Genomic DNA, 13195 nt, shown 5'->3' with positions numbered 1-13195 from the left:
GTGCTGCTATAAACATAGGGGTGCAGGTGCTCTTTGGAATTGATGTTTCTGTGTCCTTGTTTCATACCATTCTTGAGAGTAAAAGGTCATTTGACTTGGAATTCATTTCCTTCCTCTCTCCTTCCTTCCTCCTCTCCCCTCCTCCCTTTTTCTCTGTTTCCCTTCCTTCCCTCCTCCCCTTTTTCTTATTTTTTTTTCTTCTCAAGAAGGAAATCTCTTTCAATATGCTCCTCAAGATGTTTATTCATTTGCCTTTACCCTATACCAAGAATAGGCTATTTTATTTGATTTGCTTTTCACATGACTGAGATCAATGATCAAATGTTTTGCACCAATAAAAGAATAAAGTCAGTCTGGTGTAAGTGCTACTTTGGTAGAGAACTTCCAACTACTCACAAGTTGGGTAAAACCTGCCCCCCTGTTAAAAAATCATTAGGGAAAACTTTGTAAGGGACTTTGTCTTTCAACTGAGGTTTAATTTAATTGGCACCAGGAAACTGGAAGTACTTCTGCTGTTTTTTGGCACCTTGTTAATTGTAGCCTTATTTAGCACTTAGTAATGTTTTAAAGGGAAAAGACTGCATGTTCTGTGACCATCATAAGAATTTATTTGAGCTCCTTCATAATAGTTCTTGCTTTCATTTGTTGAACTCAGATTAATTGGTTTTAGAGTCAGATAGAGCTGGGAAAAGGGCCAGACCTCCAAAAAGAAAAAAGGCTATTTTATTTCTCCTTGTTTAGGTCAATTGGGTAGAGGTCTTCACCTTTTGGATATTTGTTGCAAAATTTAAGGTGATTCATCATAGATTTGACTAGGTGTATGTGAATGTGTATTATTTGTGCCCAAGAAATTGTGATACGGGGTAGTATAATGTGTAAAATATATTTTATCTTTACCTGGCGTTGTAAATATTCTTTATTTCCCTAAGTGGAAACATAGGCAACTTAATCTGGCCTCCAAACTAATAATTTTTATGTTTTATTTTGCCTTAATAAGTCAGTCTAAATCAGAAGTTTGCTTTTATGACTTCTAGGTGCTTAATCAATGGTTGGAACTCAGTACATGTTTATTAAATTAAAGAAAAATAAAGTGATTTTATGATGGGAAAAAATCCTTTGTTAAAGGGACAGTTACATGATTTCATAATTCAGCAGTGCTGTTTTTTCTTTTCTTGAGTCTTTCTCTTTTAGATCTTTTGGCAAGATTTGATTTAGCTAGAAATTTTGTAACCCAATCTTTATGAATGGGAAGCCCCACATCAGTCAAAAATAACTCTGGAGAAATGAAACTTTTTACAACACTTGAGGGAAAAATGTCTGTTTTACTTTTATACTTCTCCCTTCACTCCAAAATAAAGTAGTTACTACTTCAGAGTTATATAGTTATTCTCTTCAACAGCTATTTAGTGAACATTTTCCATCTGAAAATCCTGTGATAGGTACTTAAATATCATCCATATCATTATCATCAGTGTAAACTCAGCAGTTACTCTTTGAAGTATAGCACCTGCCACATGGGTGCTCATGGTCATTTCAATACCTGTTCAGACCTGACAGTGTGATAACCTCTTCTAGTTTCATGTATTTACTTGTTAACCCTCTGAAACTTGCTCTAACATTCATATAGCTTTTCTTTTCTTTTTTTCTGAAAAGAAATGATGTGTTACTGAATGTATTTATTACATTATGCCATAGATAAAGAGTGTGAATTGTATGAAAATCCCAAGTGCGTTCCCATTTTCTTGTTGGATACATCCTGTATATCCTTGAAACATCCCTAAAATGTATATGATAGCATGGGTATCCCCTTTTCTTTCATACAAGATAACTGAGACAGATAAGATATATGAACTAAATGTCTTCCCTCAGCATATCATTAGTAAAACAGGCATAAGATCTTCTCTCCTGAGACTCAGATGGTAAAAACACAATCTAGGAGATGAGAATCTAGAATGTATATTTTACTTTGTGATGCTATTCTTTGGTGGGCACTTTGTCTCATATCTCTGAATTTGATTTCTGCAATGCAATATAAAAATTGGAAGACTCATATTATGTCTTATAGTGCTAGACTCAATTTCTGCATGTCCTGGTTAGTGTCCTCTTAATATGACACTGCTTGCCTCAGTTACAGAATATAAATCACTAGTGGCTAGTTAGGTATAATGAATATGACTTTGGTGTCAGCTCTGAATGTATTTACTTATATTCTCTTTCTCCTTCTTCCCTAGTTCATGGATCGCCTAAAACTGCTTCTGATGCCCCTGAAGCATCAGCCTGACTTTATCTACCTGCGCCATGTCCCCTTGCGCAGAGTCCACCTGTTCACTTTCTTGCAGGTGTTGTGTTTAGCCCTGCTTTGGATCCTCAAGTCAACTGTGGCTGCTATCATTTTCCCAGTCATGGTAGGGATTTCTGCAATTGAATGTACTTGTAAAGTCATACTGATATCACATGGTTATCGTGATATGGAAAGAACACGTGTCTTATGGGTAGTTCCAGTTTTTATCCAACTTTGACCTATCACTTTGATCATTGTAATGTAAGGTACCTATGCGTGTGGTTGTCTAGGCTGGACCTTGCAGTCAAACTCTGCTGAGTTCAGATATTGGCTCTGCTTGGTCTTGGTCAGTACCTGCCTTGGAACTGTGATTGACTCATCAGCAAAATGAGAGTAGCGTCATTATTGTTATTCTGAGCTTCGATAATGATTATCAAGTATACAGCACAATGCCTGACACATGCTAACTTTTTAAAATACTATTGTAGAATCAAATCAATCTAAGTAACAAAATACAACACATTTCAGTTCAAACAATAGAGAACAAGTTCAGCAACTTTTGAAAGGTCATCTGGTAAATTAGAAGTGGAGTGAGAAGTTCAACTTTTGAAGTTCTTGCTAGTTTGTGTCATTCTAAGTTTAAGGCTGGCTCTGTCCTTGCCATGATGTGATGCAAAGCAAGGCAAAACAACCAACATTCTACTCTGAATCACAAGTAAAAGGGGAAAAAGAAATTCTAGCTCTGTGTTTTGCTTTATAGTTGCATTTTATACTTTCCCATCATTTTCAGTTTCTTGTAATAAAATGCACATTTATACACTTGAAACAGGTCATGGAACCAAACTCAGCTCTGCTCTGTCTCCCCCACTTCCTTGGAAACAGAATTTTCACACACAAAGCACATTTTATCTTTTATAAAACTTTTCTTACCCTTAGTCACGATGATTATTTTACTTTATGTATATTATCAACTATAATTATTTTTTTCTCTATGGAAGCAAAGATGCTATAAAGTACTAGTGATATTTGCAGAGTCAGATTTTTTTCTTGATTATTCCTTATATATCACTCTTTTTTAAAAAAGCTGTTAATTTACTAGAAAATACATTGTCTGAGAAGTGATTCCCATTTGCTTATTGGTATAGTCTATCTCTTTATTACTTTTGTAGAACGAGAAAAATCATAGTTAGACTTTCATAGATTTGAAATATATCCAGTAACTCACTAATTGTTTATGCTAAAGTATTAAAAAATGTTTTATCATCATTAAGTATTTTCTGTTTTTCAGCACTTTTATTTGACCGCAAAACCCATGTGATATTATTAAGGCAGATGAAATTATTTGTCTAAGATAAGTATGTAGAAATTGACAGGATAGAGAGCATGATGTGGATAAAGACAACTGTTTAAGGCAGTCAGGACTCCTTTCTCCTCATTCTAAGTTTACTGTAGAGTGAAGACATCTTTATTGTGCCTTGAAAAGTTATTCTTCAATAGCAATTTATAGAATCAAATACACAGAGCTAAAGAATATTAATTTTAAACCCAGACAGCTGGAATCCTTTGTATCATTCCCTTACCTAATACAAGGGTTACATATTTAGGTCTCTAAGCTTCTGTTTTCTTAGTTATAAGATGGAGATAATATCTATTTTTTGGGTTTGTCATGGGAATAGATGTAAAAATATTACCTAATGGTTTGGTATGACAGCCAGTGAAAGGTAATGTAGTGGTTAATGGTAGTGATTGAAGTAGTCCCATAAATTACATGGTGTATACATACTCAAATACTACCTCATTTATTACTTTGAAAATGTTTTAGTCTGCTATGTGTCATACAGAATTTCTTGATTTTTAAAAAAACTGTAATGTTTTGAAAACCTGTATAATTTTGAATGACAAGATTTCATGTGCTGGATGTTTTCTCTTTAAACTTTGCGTTATTTTATTTAAAAATCTTATGTGAAAAAATAGTTCAGAAAATAATCCTTTTGCATTAAAGTTCTAGTTAAATGTGATCTTGTGTTTCCTTGAACAAAACAAGTGAATTTCAACTAAGACTTTAAAAGCCAACTTTCAAAATGAAGAAAATGTTTATGGTCCACTTTAATGTAAATCTATACAAGCAAGATGAGTTCTGTCATACCCTGGCCTCATATAAATAGGTTTTTACTGACTATGATGGACAGTAGTAATGCTCACTATGACTTCACCTGACAGAGTTTCTTGCATACTTTTTTCTTTATCTTCCCAGATATTGGCACTTGTAGCTGTCAGAAAAGGCATGGACTACCTCTTCTCCCAGCATGACCTCAGCTTCCTCGATGATGTCATTCCAGAAAAGGACAAGAAAAAGAAGGAGGATGAGAAGAAAAAGAAAAAGAAGAAAGGAAGTCTAGACAGTGATAATGATGATGTAAGGAACTTTCTAAAATTCCAAATTAAGGCTAGTAAAAGAAACAAATGTGAACATGTAATTTTTTTATCCCCTATATGAGATGTTTGAATTCCAGAATTTATACCTGGCCATGTTATGTTACTCTTCACCTTCCTTTCCCCTTTATATTTTTCTTTGGTTTTTATATTTTTTTCTGAAATCTTTCTGTATCCATTAACTTACTAATAGTGATATTTATAGTGACCACGTACAAAATGTTCCTACCACATATAAAGAACTCCAGTCTTCAGTCTCACAGATAAAAAGGCTTTATAATGCTTTTTAAATGCTTTAAATATATTTGCTTTATAATGCTTTAAAATATATTTGGTTTGCTCTTGATAATCCAGGGTTTAAATTTAAGATAACTCAGTTTTATATAATGTTATACCTGATGTGCCCAAATGCTGATGACCTCACCTCCTATTATCTATGTATCTACTTGAGATGGTTTTCAGCCAATTTTCTGCTCTTATAGTCAACCTTACATTGGATTTTGACAGGATTTGGGATTATTTCTCTACAAACCATCAAAAAAAAAAAAACACAAAAGGGAGTTGGAGTCTGGGATATTTTTTACATAATTATAATAGTGTCATCGTCTAGATGTTCTTCCTGTAGTTGGATTAAAAAAATCATTGTTTTTTTTTTCTTTTAGAGACTCATAGAAATATAGAAATATATCTCATAGAAATACAGGTACTCCAGTAGGTATCTATAATCAGTGGTACCAAAGTGTGAAGATTTATTCTGGATTTTACACAGCACAACATCCCCATTCTAATGGGATCCCCAGTATCCTATTCTTAATTGGGAATATAGTTAATTTTTGGCATCTACTTGTTGATTTTTGTTGATTATGCATACCTTGTCCTTCATTGACATACTTGCTCTTTAAAGTATATCTTTTATCCCCATTTTACAAAAGAGGAAATATAGAGAGAAAAAACTATAACAAGAAAAGTTAAGTCATTTTTCTAGGTGTACACAGCCTTAATTAGCAAAATCAAAAAAGTCTATTGCAGGCCTATTTGATTATTTACAATTCGTCAGATTGCATTCTTTGTGGAGAACTTGGAAATCTTATGGTGAAATAAATCAACAGATAAAATTGGATTCCAAATAAGTTGATTCAATAAGAAAAGGCTAAATATACGGAGGCACATTTAACTAAAGAGAAAACAAGTATGAGGATGCGTTTGAGATTGTTATCATCCATCTTCAATGAAAACAGGCCTATAGATTTTCTGTTTCCAATGAGGACAATAAGAAAAAGAATGTGTTTCAACTACAGCAGAGACTAAAATACACTATTAAAAAGAATGATGTGTTCACATATTGATTAGAAATCAAACTTTGAAATAAATTTCTAGACCACTCAAGGGCAAAAGAAAAGATTGCCTGAAATACTGAGATAATTAAAACAGCATTTCATCTTGAATTTTCAAAACAAGTATCTCGGTTTATGTACATCGACACCAAATTTAAATTCATTACACATTACAAATGTATGAAGTAATATTATGGAGTCCTCTATTAAGAAAAATAATAAAATTTTGACTTTCAGGAATGTTTTAAATTTAATACTCTCTAGTGTCAAAAGTTGGATCAAATGAGCTCCTAAGAAGTTCTTCCAATTCTTCAACTTTCAACAAATCATATTTTATATAAGCAATATTAATCTTTTATTAATAATGTTTATCATTTCAACTTCTTGTTTCCAGCAGACTTTATGAAGATAATGTGTAATACTTTTTTCTTTTCCTCTTTCTCTTCTCCCCCATAACCTTCCCAAAAAAAACAAGTTTATGTATTTGTCTCAGACAGTGAATCCAACTAAGCAATTTAAAGCACATCTATGCATTAAATCTCTGTGTCAAGCTCATTATTTGGGGTCTCTGCATTTGCAAGGAGGTTCTTCTGGTCTTTGCCTGGTAAATGTGGGGTGGGATGCAAGAACATCAGAAGCCTCTTGTGGGGGTGAAAATTATAGCTTTAATATTTGTGAAGACAAATCATGAAAATTTTGGCTTGCCAAACATTTTGAACCACTCAGTCATTTTTGTACTTGCCAGGCAGGCTATGATTAAGAGTTCGCTGCCACCCTGATCACCTACAACCACTATTATTGGGGAAATAGTTGAAATACTTAGTAAGACATCCTTCTTGACAAAGGTAGATACCTATGGCATCTTCATTATTTTCTTTTTTGCTCAATTTAGCTGTAATGTCTTAGTCATTTAAAAAAAAAGTTGTGACATATTTTTCTCTTTAAATTCATCATAAAGGAATTTTCAATATATATAGCGAGCTTTTTGCTAAGATTTATTTTTTTCTTTATTTTCTCTAAGCCCTGGCTCCCATATTTTTGCTTTCAGCTAAAGGTTATCTGCTTGGTGCTTTCAGCTGAAATGAATTCGATCTTTTCAGTACAGACATAGACTTAAATTCAGTATAATGATTTAAAAATAAAGTGGTAATCCCTGGAATTTCTATTATGTTTTGGCTTAGGTGACCTTATCTTTAAGCAGCCTAATGATTATCTTCCTGGTTTTATCATTTTATCTTGGTTATGAATCCTTTCTATTTATTTCACCATTATCGGTACCTTCTTTTGGATTTCATTTCTTCATGTTTTGTTAAGTGTACAAATATTTTTGTTACAGCAAGTTTAAATGAACCTTTAAGTATTAGATAACTTTTGGTAGAGTATTAGAGTAAAAGCAAAGGATTTATTTTCATGTATATATAAAGGATTCCTTTATAGTGAATATTAGAAAAAGTTCTCCACCTGTTTGGAAGGAAAGATGAGTCTTCATTTTCTGAAGATGGAATCAGAAAACATAAACAAAACAAGAATTTGAAGGCCATATTATTGTTTAGGAAGAATCCTTATGTGTCATCTGGTTTTATGTTGAGGTTATTTATTTCACACATAGAACAAACCCATAAATTTTTGCTGACTGAAAAACTTGACATTTTTTTTACTTGTGGTGATTCCATTTGATGTGGTTCTAGTTCTAATTGACTCAATCCACTAACTCAGAAGAGGCAAAAACAAAAGTGGAGGAGAGAGACATAACAAAGTGGAAATGATTATATCTAAGGTTTTCTCCTTAGTACAGTGTGAATAATAACATGGTAGGCTTGATCAATTTGAGGAGGTAGGGAGAAATCTGTAGAAAAACTTTCTAAAAATTGTTGTAAATTTCTTTCACAGTCTGACTGCCCATACTCAGAAAAAGTTCCAAGTATTAAAATTCCAATGGACATCATGGAACAGCAGCCTTTCCTAAGTGATAGCAAACCTTCTGACAGTGAGTAGAACTAACCTCTTGCATGCCTGCTTGAATATGATTTGCACTTACAGAGAAAATGCTTTAGCATTGTCATCTACATTAATTTTCTTTCTATTTTCTTTCCTTTTTACTATGTGAAGATTTACAATTAATTATAAAACTCCACTTTTACTTTCCCTGAGGTTCACTCTTAACTTCTTCCTTTTATTCATAACTATTAAAGGGGTTTTTTTGGTAATCTCTCTGATTCAAGTAATGACCAATTTCAAATTTCCATTGCTAAACTCATAACCATGATTTAATTGATTTTTCTTTTTTCCACTGTTACTTAGAAATGCAGCTTATAGTACTACATCACTGTCTGTTACTGTTTGTCTTCCTTAGGCTTCAATAAAATCATTGCCAAAGGGAAATTGCTTCAAGGGTCTCTCAATGATCAATGAATCAATTATAAATATTGAGAATGTGCAATAATTGTTAGTTTTGATTAAATTGGCAATTATAAAATAGTAATACAACTTTTTAAGTATAGCCTGTATAATATATGCATTTTCTTTTAAGGAGGTTTCTTCATCCTCCTCTTCTTGTATTAAAATCACCTTTGCAGCTACACTAGTCTTTCTAGAGTAATAGCCTGACAGCTAAGGTATAATGACTTCTGACATGTCACCTTTTCTTTTGTAATTGTGTTAACTGGCCACTTGAAAGGGGAAACCTCTGTAGTAATATTAGTGAATTTCTCAAGCTTTTTCATTAACAAGTAGCAATTGCCTTCAAACTGCTTTCACTTTGAGATCTCACTGGAAGAAAATATTTTTTTAGATTCAGGTGCATTTCCAGGAATTCTGATCTGCTGTAGGAGAAGAAGACAATCAAGACACTCTCTATAAGAAGTTACCAAAATTTGAGATCAATGACTATTTATGAAAAATGGGTTTATTAGTTACCTATTGCTGTATAACAAATTATCACAAAACTTAGCAACTTAAACCAACAGGCATGTCTTTTCGCACATATTCAAGGAATTTAGGAGCAGTAGATTTGGGTGGTTCTGGCTAAGGATTTCTTCCAAGATTGTCACTGAGCTCTCAGCTGGGGTTGAGTCTAAAGATTTGGCTGGATCCAGGGATCTTCTTCTGAGCTTGGATAGGAGGCCATTAGCAGGAGGATTCAGTCCTTAACTTAGAGGCATCTCCATGAGGCTGCCCATGATAGGATTTCCCTGTCATTGATAACAAAGAGAGAAACAAAAACAGAAAGTGCATTCTTTCATCATGGAATCTCAAAAGTCACACACCACCACCTCTGCCATATTATATAGGTCAACAAACTAACCTCGGTCCAGTGTAAGGAGGTGTACAATTCCATGAATACCAGCAGGCAGAGAGCATTGGGGCAACCTTGGAAACCAGCTACCACACGGTTTAAAAAACAAAGAATTAAAGAATTCTTTACAGAATTTGTGTCTAATCTGTAACCTCTACTTTTTAACTGAAGCTGGTTTTTTTTTAATCCTTTCTATAGGATTTAGTTAATATTTTCTTTATTATTTCAAGCTCTCCGAACCATATATATTTTTTTAATCTAAAGTATTATTAGCAAAAGGACAGTATAAAGGGAGCACAGCATGTATGTGTTCTGCTGACATCATAACCTGGCACAGCCCTTCTAATACAGTTTAAAGGCTATTAAAAAAAAAATCACCAGGCATTTTTTTTGCAAAAAGTTTAGACAGATTGATTATTTAGTGCTGGTTAGTCTTTGTTCTCTCAAACACCCTTTAAAAGGATACTTGGATAGATTCCTAGGAGTGGAATAGCTGGGTCACATGGAAGATCCATTTTTAATGTTTTAAGGAACATTTCCATAGTGGCTGGACTAGTTTATATTCCCACCAGCAATGTACATCCTCACCAGCATTTCTTGTGTCTAATTCTTTTAATATGGACCCTTTTCACAGGTGTGAAGTGGTATCTCATTGTAGTTTGGATTTGCATTTCCTCCAAAAGCCACTAATTCTAAATGAAACCTGCACCCTATGTTTATTGCAGCATTATTTACAATAGCCAATATATGGAAACAACCTAAATGCCCCAGAACATGAGTGATTCAAGAAGATGTGGTACATATACACAATGAAATACTACTCAACAATCCAAATAAGATAAGCTCATGCCATTTGCAGCAACATGGATGGAGCTGGAAGGGATTATGCTAAGTGAAATAGGTCAGAAGGAAAAAAGATAAATATCAGATGGTTTCAATACATGTGTAACACAGAGAAGCCAGACAAAGAATAAGACAAAGATAAACCTTAAAAGCTGACCATAGATGTGATGCACCCAGGAGGAGACTGGGAGGGGTGAAAATAGGGTGGGGGAAGAGCACAAGAGACTATGGTGATGGACTATGGGACTATGGATGCCTTGGTGATGGGAGAATTATGGTGACCACATCTGAGTGTAATCATATATTGTCCAAAAATTAACATAATAGTAGATTAGACATTTACTTAAGCAAAATACACATGATCATTCTAACTGTAATATTTTCTGATGTCATTAAACATTTATAACCCATGAAAAAAAAAATTGATAGTAGAGTAGCAGTATAAGTAAGTTCCTCAGCCTCCCCCACCCCAATAACAGCAAGACAAACTAGTAAAAGGGGAAATCTAAGGGCAAGCTTTCGATATTAAATTGATGGTATCACCCTCTAAAAATAATTTGCCTCCTTCCTCCTCACTAAATACGACAATGGTTGTTCATGCCAGAAATCCTAGAGTAAAGGAAACTAAGTCAGGCTTCATTGCACTACTTAGATTCTTAGTTTGATATGATGTTTATTGAAATCATTTAAACTTGTCTTTCTTAACTCTTTCCAGTTGTGAAAGATTCTTCAATGTTTGCAATGATTTTTGTTTTCACTTTAACTTTATCGCTTACCAAAGACTACCAATTATAATTTAAAACAATTATTTTTTTTTCCAGGAGAAAGATCACCAACATTCCTCGAACGCCACACATCATGCTGATAAAATTCCTTTCCTTCAGTCACTCGGTTTGCCAAGGTAAAGGATAGCCCAGCATTTTACCTAGTTCTGTGGTCTGATTGACCCACAGAAATGTAATCAATGGTAGGTTGCCGCGGACCAGCACAGCAGTAGACGATGAGGCCACCTCAGGGTTGAGAGAAGCGTGCAGGGTGGTCAGGGCGTCGGTGAAAGAAATGACAAACAGACACACTTCAAGAGTGAAAATCTGAGTGTAATTTTCTTTGAGTTTGTGACCAGTATATATATGTTTTCCAAAAGCACAGGAATGAATATCAAAGAAATTAGCTAAAGACACCTTGTTCTCCTTCCTCGCTACAATTTCTCTTAAATAAATTACCCAGTGGCCAAACCTGGTCCCAGCTGTCACTGGTGGAACCTATTCTAAGACCTGCTTTACTTATTCTTAGAAATATTTCTGTATTACTAATGTAAAATCCAGAATCCATGGATTCCATTTCAGTATTATCTCTGATTTAAGGGGTGACTGGCATTTCCTAGAAAGTCTTCTACAGTTGTTTCTTTCCCTTTTAACGAGGCACTAGAAATTTCAGATCTTACTTGATTTTCAAAACAGTAGAATCTCTGAATATTTTCTTCATGTCTTTTTGTCCTTCAGTTTATGACAGTGTTGCCCACTTGCAGTCCTCTTCTTTCTGTTTTTTTTTTAATCTAGATATGAAAACGTTATGAAATTTTTATTTGAATTTCTTGACTGTTGGTATCATCATCTCATTTAAAAATACTTTAAATACAGAAGGAAAAGGGCCTACCCTGGTGGCGCAGCAGTTGAGCACTGGGTGGCGAAGCTGCCCACAGCCTCTGCAGCACTGGTTCAGTCCCCAGCCGACCGCAAGGGTCCCACATGGAGTGACAGACCCCTCCTGCCATGCCCGCTGCTCCCCTTAGCAGTGTATTTTGTCAGTCTGCCTGTTCTGTTCCCCGCTCTGGCTCTGGGGAATTCTCTCACCCTCCACACTTCTGACTGTACCTAGTGCTTGTATTAATAAATAAATAAATCTTAAAAAAAAAAAAAAACTTCGCATTTAAAAAAAATACAGGAGGAAATAACTATTTACAGAGAACAAATAATGACACATTGGCTTCTTCACAATGCATAAATATTAGACAGATGATAAAGAAAATTTGACTTACTTACCATTTCTTTTTTTCTTTTCTCTAGTCCTCCTAGAACTCCAGTAAAAGTTGTGCCTCAAATTAGAATAGAACTTGAGCCTGAAGACAATGATTATTTCTGGAGGAGCAAGGGAACAGAAACTACATTGTAACCTGTCTTTCTTAAAAACTGATAATTTGTTAACGTTCTTGTTTTTTGTCTGGTTGTTTATTTTTTAATTTTTGTTTTGTTTTGATTTTTGGTCATTGGCCAAATACTACAGCGCTCTCTCTGCTTCTCTCTTGCATAGGTAAAATCAAGACAATAGTGCATCGCTCCTTAAAAACATCTGAAGAATCCCCTTTTGTTCATATATTTTCTGATGTGTACTCCGACATCCAAATTCCTTGTCACTCAAGACACCACGCACAGACCCTGTCCTTTTCCTTTATTAAGCAGAGGGCAAAAGTATTAAGGATTTTATAACACCTTTTATTAAAATGCTGAAGGAACTTACAACTTTAGCTTTGGAGCTGTGCTTACTGGCTTATCTTTCTGTCCGGTAGAACAAACCTTGACCTCCAGACAGAGTCCCTTCCCGCTTATAGATCTCTCCAGGACTGGAAAAGTGCTGCTATTCTTACTTGCTCTGCTTATGAACCCCAATCTTAGAGTTATTAAAACAAGAAAAACTAAAGGTACTTTACTCCCTGTAGAGAAACTATTGCCATCATTGTAGCAAGTGCTGGAATGTCCCTTTTTCCTATGCAACTTTTTTTAACCCTTTAATGAACTTATCTGTTCAGTACATCGAGGAATATTTTTCTTCCTAGATTTTGTTGTTTAAATTATGGGGCCTAACCTGCAACTTATTTTTTGTCAATTTTTTAAACTTTTTTTTAATTACTGTAAAGAAAATGAATTTTTTCCTGCAGCAGGAAACATAGTTTTGAGTAGTTCTACCTCTTATTTGTAGCTGCCAGGCTTTCTGTAAAAATTGTATTGTATA

The 13195-nt window shown here is 34.3% G+C and overlaps 1 protein-coding gene across 5 annotated transcripts in view; it reads left to right on the top strand.

Annotated features, from left to right (window-relative positions):
* Positions 1-12501, top strand: part of SLC4A4 (solute carrier family 4 member 4) — a gene marked incomplete at both ends in the record, with an annotated part of 296812 nt that extends 284311 nt beyond the window's left edge. For 4 of the 5 annotated variants that reach the window (XM_084234154.1, XM_084234151.1, XM_084234153.1 and 1 more), the window contains 4 exons: positions 2232-2405; positions 4536-4697; positions 7939-8035; positions 11008-11051. In XM_084234154.1, coding sequence (XP_084090280.1) covers positions 2232-2405; positions 4536-4697; positions 7939-8035; positions 11008-11051 — 477 coding nt within the window. Of the gene's footprint in view, positions 1-2231; positions 2406-4535; positions 4698-7938; positions 8036-11007; positions 11088-12252 lie in introns of those variants that run through there. The other variant, XM_084234152.1, reaches the window with a different exon arrangement.
* Between the last annotated feature and the right edge of the window lie 694 nt (positions 12502-13195).

Source organism: Talpa europaea (genome assembly GCF_964194135.1).
Source record: "Talpa europaea genome assembly, chromosome: 5".
NCBI lineage: Eukaryota > Metazoa > Chordata > Mammalia > Eulipotyphla > Talpidae > Talpa > Talpa europaea.
The sequence above is the reverse complement of the archived record's forward strand: the minus strand, read 5'-3'. Positions and strand labels throughout refer to the sequence as shown.